At 29.9% G+C, this 7636-nt stretch overlaps 1 protein-coding gene across 1 annotated transcript; it reads left to right on the top strand.

Annotated features, from left to right (window-relative positions):
• The first annotated feature begins 276 nt into the window (after positions 1-276).
• LOC127095992 (calmodulin-2/4) lies at positions 277-1618 on the top strand. Its single transcript, XM_051034623.1, has 4 exons — positions 277-485; positions 565-722; positions 858-938; positions 1254-1618. The coding sequence occupies exons 1-4, from the start codon at positions 410-412 to the stop codon at positions 1389-1391; spliced, it is 453 nt and encodes a 150-aa protein (XP_050890580.1). The 5' UTR covers positions 277-409; the 3' UTR covers positions 1392-1618.
• The last annotated feature ends 6018 nt before the right edge of the window (positions 1619-7636 follow it).

Raw genomic sequence — 7636 nt, 5'->3', positions numbered from 1 at the left:
TCTTAATCAAATAATCTTACTAATTTGTAGTCTAAGGATGCATAATAAAAAAATTTAAAATATAAATTTTGTATTAAAAATAAAAAATTTAAATTTTTAAAAAATTAAGTTTTTATTCTTCTAAAAGATTATTTTTATATTAAATATTTTAAGATGTATTTTTAGAGCACTTATTAACATTTTCCATAATAAAAATGGAGAGTACCAAACTATAAAAGGCAGTCATAATAATAAGTTTAATTTGACTAATTCAATTAAGATTTTAAAAAGTAGTACTATCTTACTAGATTGACCTCATTGAAGTTCTATATAAAGGCCACCTAATTGAACTATACTTAACACAATTCTCTCTCTCTCTCTTATTTATCTTTCTCTTTTTCTATTTCTCTTTAAAAAGCAAGCACACACCATGGCACATATCCTAAGTGAAGAACAAATTGTTGATTTCAAAGAAGCCTTTGGTTTGTTTGACAAAGATGGAGATGGTGAGTTACATTTTTTTTTTCCTTTAAGCTATAATATAATTTTTTTAAAATCATGTTAATCTTGTTGAATGTTTTATAGGTTGCATTACTGTGGAAGAATTGGCCACTGTTATTAGGTCACTGGATCAGAATCCCACTGAGGAAGAGCTACAAGATATGATAAGTGAAGTTGATGCAGATGGCAATGGAACCATTGAATTTGATGAGTTCTTGAACTTGATGGCAAGGAAAATGAAAGTAATACAATTATTTTCTTTGCATTTTATTTATTGAATATTCATTACCAAAATTCTTTAAAAGCTTCATATACATTTCATTAAATTATTATTCCAAAACCAAAGATTAAGTTTAGTTATTTTTTATTTCAACTAGGACACTGATGCAGAAGAGGAGCTAAGAGAGGCTTTCAAGGTTTTTGATAAAGATCAAAATGGCTATATATCTGCCAGTGAGGTATATATAGAAAAATGTGAATTTGTTACAATTTTTTATATGCACATGGCCACATGCACATGCAATGAATATTACTACTAGCTGTTTAATTATAAGATAAGATATGCATAGGGGTTTGACATAATTTGAGTATTGAAGAGAATCTTATTCACTTCTTTATTTTACTCGTTTTAAAATTATAAAATTTATTTAAATAATAATATTATTTAAGAAAATATTTATTTAGTTACAATTTAACCGTCACACATTATATAGTAGTTTATTTTGAGCGCACTAAAAAATATCCTGAAAACATGTGTTATATGTTTTGTGCAGTTGAGACATGTAATGATGAATCTAGGTGAAAAATTAAGTGATGAGGAGGTGAAGCAGATGATTAAAGAAGCAGATATGGATGGTGATGGTCAAGTTGATTATGATGAATTTGTGAAGATGATGATGGCCATTAGATGAAACTATTTCACCTATAAATTCACTGCCTTTATTTAATTCCAACAACCTCATTTTATTTTATTTCAAATTGTTGTTGTTTTATTTTTTACTTGTACCAAGTGGCCCCATAAATTGGTGCTAACAAAGTATTAGTTAGTTAACCACATCATTCTAGTTCCAACTCAAAAATGTTATTATTTTAATCCTTGTTTAGTGTTATATAATATAACAGTCAAGTTCTTCTGTTAGCGGCATTTTAATTTTAATTTTTGCTATTCTATTCTTGTTTTCTTATTACACTTTTGTATATCTAATAAATAATAAATATTAAGCGTTTGGCATATTAAAAAAATTAAAAGTTAATTATACCATTTTGCATTTTTCTTTCTAAAAATAATTTATATGAGACGAAACTGCACTTAGTAATTAGATATATTAGACTCTAGCACACCAATCAAAATCATACCTCCTTATACCACTAAACACGATTCACAAAACATCGAAAAACATACATCTCTCTAAATCACACGAGTTCTTCCTCTTTTATCACTGCCACAAACCACTTCATCTTACAAATTATTCACTAAATTGACAAATTAATCCACTTGCAAAAAGATATTTGAGTTATTAGTTCAACCATCTCGGGGTTAAGAGAGAGTTTAGAAAGAGATGATATGTAAGAGATACAAAATTAGGATTAAGGAAAGATTTACTAGTGTAAAAATAACAGAATTATTAATATTATATCTATTTTATTAAAATTAGGTATACAATTTATATATAGTGGTAACTTTGTAATTACAATAAAAATCTTAGTTTTAGTATTAACTATTAACACAATTTTTTTAAAAAAAAAATGGTAACTAATATGAGTAATTTTAAAAAAACATATAAATCTATTTAACTGATTTTGAAAAAAATATATATAAATGTAAAAAGTGGAGAAACGTGTAAATACCAATACTTATCTCATTTTATAAAAAATAAGTGTGATGTAGTTTCTAAAAAATTAATCCAATATTATTAACTGCTCAATGAAAATACTCCCGCTTGCTCAAAGACCATTTACTAGTTATTCACCGGAAAATCCTCCAAACAAAACTTGCCATCTCAAAACCCTTATTCTGTCTATCATTTCTGATGTGAGATTTTTCTTTCTTTTAGATGCTTTTCGCAAGTGTACGGAATGTATCAGAATAATATAAAAGATTGTTGAACCCAAAAAGAATTATAGTCAATTTTACAACTATCTATTGTTGTTATGTAAATTTAAGATTAATGAATTTTGGATGAGAAGGGGAATTAAAACAGAGAATAAAGCAAGATTGTTTTAAAATAATTAATAAAAGTGAAACCAAAATATGGCTCGCAACGATCAATATCATTCACAACTAAGTTGGATTGATTAATTAAATTGGAACAATATTTTTCTTTAATAGGAAGAATCTTAATTTAAATGAACTATTTGCGTTGCTAAATCAGAATTGAGTTTTATTCTAAAATCTACATTGCTACTGTCACGGTTCATCCTGCTAAAGTATAAAACTTATATTTTTGAAAATTAAGAACTTCTAATTAATTAAAAAGTTGTTTTGAGTGAAAAACAGATTTAAAGGTGAAACCAGTTGTCACTCGCGTAGCATCAGAGTTCAAACTTACAGATGTCTGTTGTCGCACCACATTTATTCCTCTAAACTTTATTTTTGAAAATGATTGATTTTATAAATTAAAATAACCTTTGTTGTCGCTCTTGATTTAATTTAAAATCTGATTTTTATTTTCCATCTAAGATATCAGTTCCTCTCTTTTGAACTGGAATCAATATCTCTAAGTTTAACACTTGCGGGTAAATAATTTCAATTTAAAACAGTATAAAAAAATAGTCTAAAAAACACATCCCAATCTAATTGATAGTTTCCAACTTAGATGCGAGTATCGTCGAAATGACGTCCTCACATTCGGACCATAAACGGTTTAGCCGGACATATTTTTTCATAATATTCATAGTAAATTCAATATGCATACCAATTAAATCTCTAAACAATAATAGGAAGTAGTAAAACAACTAGCATGCAAACTATGAAAAATCAGCACAGTATGTGTGTTGCAACCAGGGTTTCGAATAACGAGGAAACTAGGACGCACTGAACAAAAGAATTGCCTCCTCGAAGAGGAGAAAGAAAAATCAGAAGAGTCGTCACTAGATTTTATTTGGTTTATTTCTATCGGGGAGGAGAGGGGAAATAATCGATAAAACCCTCGAAAGAAAAAAAGGGTGTGCACGGGAAGCGTAAAAAATGGTTAAGGAATCGGTCTCGCAACCATGACTTGGGTTCGGAAGTTGGTTACGCAAGGGGAATGAATTAGCACCCCTCACGTTCATGGTACTCCATGGGAACCATTTGGGTTGTTTACGTATGTGGGTATTTATCTCATTTATTGTTTTTATTTTCGAAAGATTTGTAAAAAGAGTGATGGGACTCTGGTTTATTTTTATTATTGTGCTTGCCAAGGATTGTGGCCCTTATGCCTACGTATCACTCATCGGGGATGAGGAATTAGAGCTCTGTAGTTCGGAGTAGAAAATATTCGTGTGTTGGTTAATTTTACCTTTGAGAAAAGGGTTTTCGGAGTGGTGCCCTAAGGCACAAAAAAGTAGGTTTGATGGGATGTGTTGTTTTTACCTTGAATAAGGGTTTATGAGAAGAATGTTTGTGATTAGATTGCACTAAAGTCTATGGGCGGAGGTGAAAATTCTAGACAACAAGTCAAGCGTCTTGCGACCAAAATAATTAGAGTAAGGATAGGAATGCTCAATCCTTACTCATTCTCCACCACTTAAGGCTCGTGGCGCACAATACTAATCGTAGTTTTATTATGTTTTTGAATTTGATTATGAAAATGTCACTTGACGTTGAATCAAGGGTTTGTTTATTTGATTATGAAATTGGGTAATGCAATATGTATGCAAAAATTAACCAACAAGGAAGTAAAAGGGTATCATTGTAAGGTAGCCCAAGAAAAAGCCTTGTGTGTGTAAAAAGTGATCTAAGCTAAACAAAGGATAATGATCTTACAAACATGTTCCCATAGGATAGTGTCATGATGTCATTCTTGCAACAGGTATGCAAGTTACAGATGAAATCCAAAGTTGAAACCAAGTATCACAAAGTAATGGAAAAGGCCTTCAAGCAAAGTTTTTAGGATAAGATCCTTTAAGTCCAAGTTGATTAAGTGGAATGAAATTATGTTGGTCTTATCATTTTATCATGTTTTGATTGTTTTTAATGTATGATAACAATAAAGATAAACGACAATAATAAACATACATGATGAGTTTATACAATGGATATGATGATGATGAGTACTTGAATATAAATTACAAAGTAATAACATAAAAGTAAATGACAAAGTAACAATGATAATAACAAATGGTTAGTAGTAATCAAAGTTAGCAAAGTTAAGTTAAGTTAGTATTATGAACAATGGACCAACACTTGAGGATTATCTATCCTTAGGTCAATAGATTCAAAATATGACGCATTAGAAGATAACTTATCACTGACGCAAAGTATTGAAGATGATCAATGATCAACTTACAATAGATTTGTACCAATGAAAGTTGTACAACCCCAAGTCCATCTATCAGCAGATTGACAAAAGCAAGACTATACAAACTCAAGGTTGAAAGTTAATATTTTGATTAAGTTATTAGGTTAGACAAGGTATAAATATCGATATACAATATAAACAAGATAATAAAGGTTAGTGTATAATATAGACAAGTAAGTATAAAGGGGTTAGTGGGTTAGTATAAACCAAAAGAAATGGCGTGTATCAGATGTTGGGATTTGAACCCTTGACCTTGGGGTCACGAGGGGATCAACCCTTCTCCCACTAGGCCAAGCGCTCAGTTGTGTCAACAAACACACTTAAACAAATAAATAATAAGACAACAATTAAAATGGAAGGCGCACACTAATCAACCAATCAGAGTGGGACACAACTTGTTTTCAAATTCAAAAAACGCGGGCAGCGTTCGTCTTCAACCTCCAACCTCAGAAATCCAAACTTGAAAAAACGTGTTTTTAATCAGATTTAAACATGGATATAACTTCCTCAATCATAAATAAACTTTCCTCCATACTCATGAGCCATTGATTGACTCTGAGTGTAGAGTATTTATGCACGAACCAGATGAACAACTTTGACCTAATTAAATGATGGAAATAGGTTAATCAAAGCTCAGTGTTTAGGGTTAATGATCAGTGATGAATTTCGAGTTGAATGGTAACTCGTTTGGAGGATGGGTGTGAGTGGAACTACCTGGTTGGAATCGATCTCAGAATGGTGTTTCGATGACTTAGCTCAGCTTAGGTGAGGCTCAAGGAAGGTGAGTTAGGACTTGGGAAAGTTTGAGTGAAGTTCAATGATGGATTCTGGTTGGTTATTTGGGATTGAAATGCTTTGAAACTCGAAAATGGAAACTATGTTTTGAGAGGTTTGCCTCGGGTATGCAGCAGGGATTATGTGGCTTTTCAAGCTTCTTCAATGAAGGGGAAAGCTTCTTCAATGAAGGGGAAACCATGTTCCATTATACTATTGAATTGTTGGAGGAAACAATCTCACACATTTGCACTTGAATTCCATACGTGTTTATAAAACAAATTTTGCAATCACATACCGTGAAGAAGAAAAGAACATTACTCTCTCTGTTTCAAAATGATTTTCGTTTATGGTTTTTGCACACGGATTAAGGAATGTAATAATATTGTTATTAGAAATTTCACTTTTACTAAATTAATCTTATTAATATGTTAGAAGTAGCATACAGAGTAATAACTAAAGAACACAATTGGAAAAATAGTAAACATTTCTACATTGAAAAATAAAAATGACATTTATTTTGAAACAATTTTTTTCTCTAAAACGAAAGTCATTTTGAAACAGAAGGGGAAGCTTCTTCATCTCTCTAAATCACACGAGTTCTTCCTCTTTATCACTGCCACAAACCACTTCATCTTACAAATTATTCACTAAATTGACAGATTAATCCACTTGCAAAAAGATATTTGAGTTATTAGTTAAACCATCTCGGGGTTGAGAGAGAGTTTAGAAAAAGATGATCATGTAAGAGATACAAAATTAGGATTAAGGAAAGATTTACTAGTGTAAAAATAACAGAATTATTAATATTATATCTATTTTATTAAAATTAGGTATACAATTTATATATAGTGGTAATTTTGTAATTAAAATAAAAAATTTAATTTTAGTATTAACTATTGATATCAATTTTTTATAGAAAAAATGGTAATTAATATGAGTAATTTTGAAAACATATAAATTTATTTAATATATGATACCTGATTTTGAAAAAAAAAGAGTATAAAAGTAAAAAGTGGAGAAACGTGTAAATATAAGTATTTATCTTATTTTGTGAAAAATAAGTGTGATGAGGTTTATAAAAAATTAATCCAATATTATTAATATTATTAGTTGCTCAATAAAAATATTCCTGCTCGCTCAAAGACCATTTACTCGTGATTTAATGGAAAACTCTCCAAACAATACTTGCCTTCTCAAAATCCACATTTCGTCTATCGTTTCTGATGTGAGGTTTTTCCTTCTCTTAGATGTTTTATGCAAGTGCACGAAATATATCGGAATAATAAAAAAGGTTATCGAAACCACAGAGAATTACACTCAACTTTACCGCTATCTATTGTTGCTATATAAATTTAAGGCTAATGAATTTTGGATGAGAAGGAGAATTAAAACAGAAAATAAAGCAAGATTATTTTAAAATAATTAATAAAAGCGATATCAGAATATGGCTCACGCCAATCAATAGCATTCACAGCTAAGTTGGATTGATTAATTAAATTGGGACAATATTTTTCTTTAATAGGAAGAATCTTAATTTAAATGAATTGTTTGCGTTGCTAAATCAGAATTGAGTTTTATTCTAAAATCTACACTGCTACTGTCACGGTTCATCCTGCTAAAGTATAAAACTTATATTTTTTAAAATTAAGAACTTTTAATTAATTAAAAAGTTGTTTTGAGTGAAAAACAGATTTAAAGGTGAAACCAGTTGTCGCTCGCGTAGCATCAGAGTTCAAACTTACAGATGTCTGTTGTCGCACCACATTTATTCCTCTAAACTTTATTTTTGAAAATGATTGACTTTACAAATTAAAATAACCTTTGTTGTCGCTCTTGATTTAATTTAAGATCTAGTTTTTATTTTCCATGTAAGATAT

This window comes from Lathyrus oleraceus, chromosome 6, assembly GCF_024323335.1.
Source record: "Lathyrus oleraceus cultivar Zhongwan6 chromosome 6, CAAS_Psat_ZW6_1.0, whole genome shotgun sequence".
Classification (NCBI taxonomy): domain Eukaryota; kingdom Viridiplantae; phylum Streptophyta; class Magnoliopsida; order Fabales; family Fabaceae; genus Lathyrus; species Lathyrus oleraceus.
Note: the sequence above shows the minus strand (reverse complement) of the source record. Positions and strands in the feature narration are given on the sequence as shown.

Coding starts and splice junctions, on each gene's coding strand:
- LOC127095992 (XM_051034623.1), top strand. CDS start 410: ATGGCACATATCCTAAGTGAAGAACAAATTGTTGATTTCAAAGAAGCC. Junction 486..564: donor GTTTGACAAAGATGGAGATG/GTGAGTTACATT, acceptor AATGTTTTATAG/GTTGCATTACTGTGGAAGAA. Junction 939..1,253: donor GCTATATATCTGCCAGTGAG/GTATATATAGAA, acceptor TGTTTTGTGCAG/TTGAGACATGTAATGATGAA.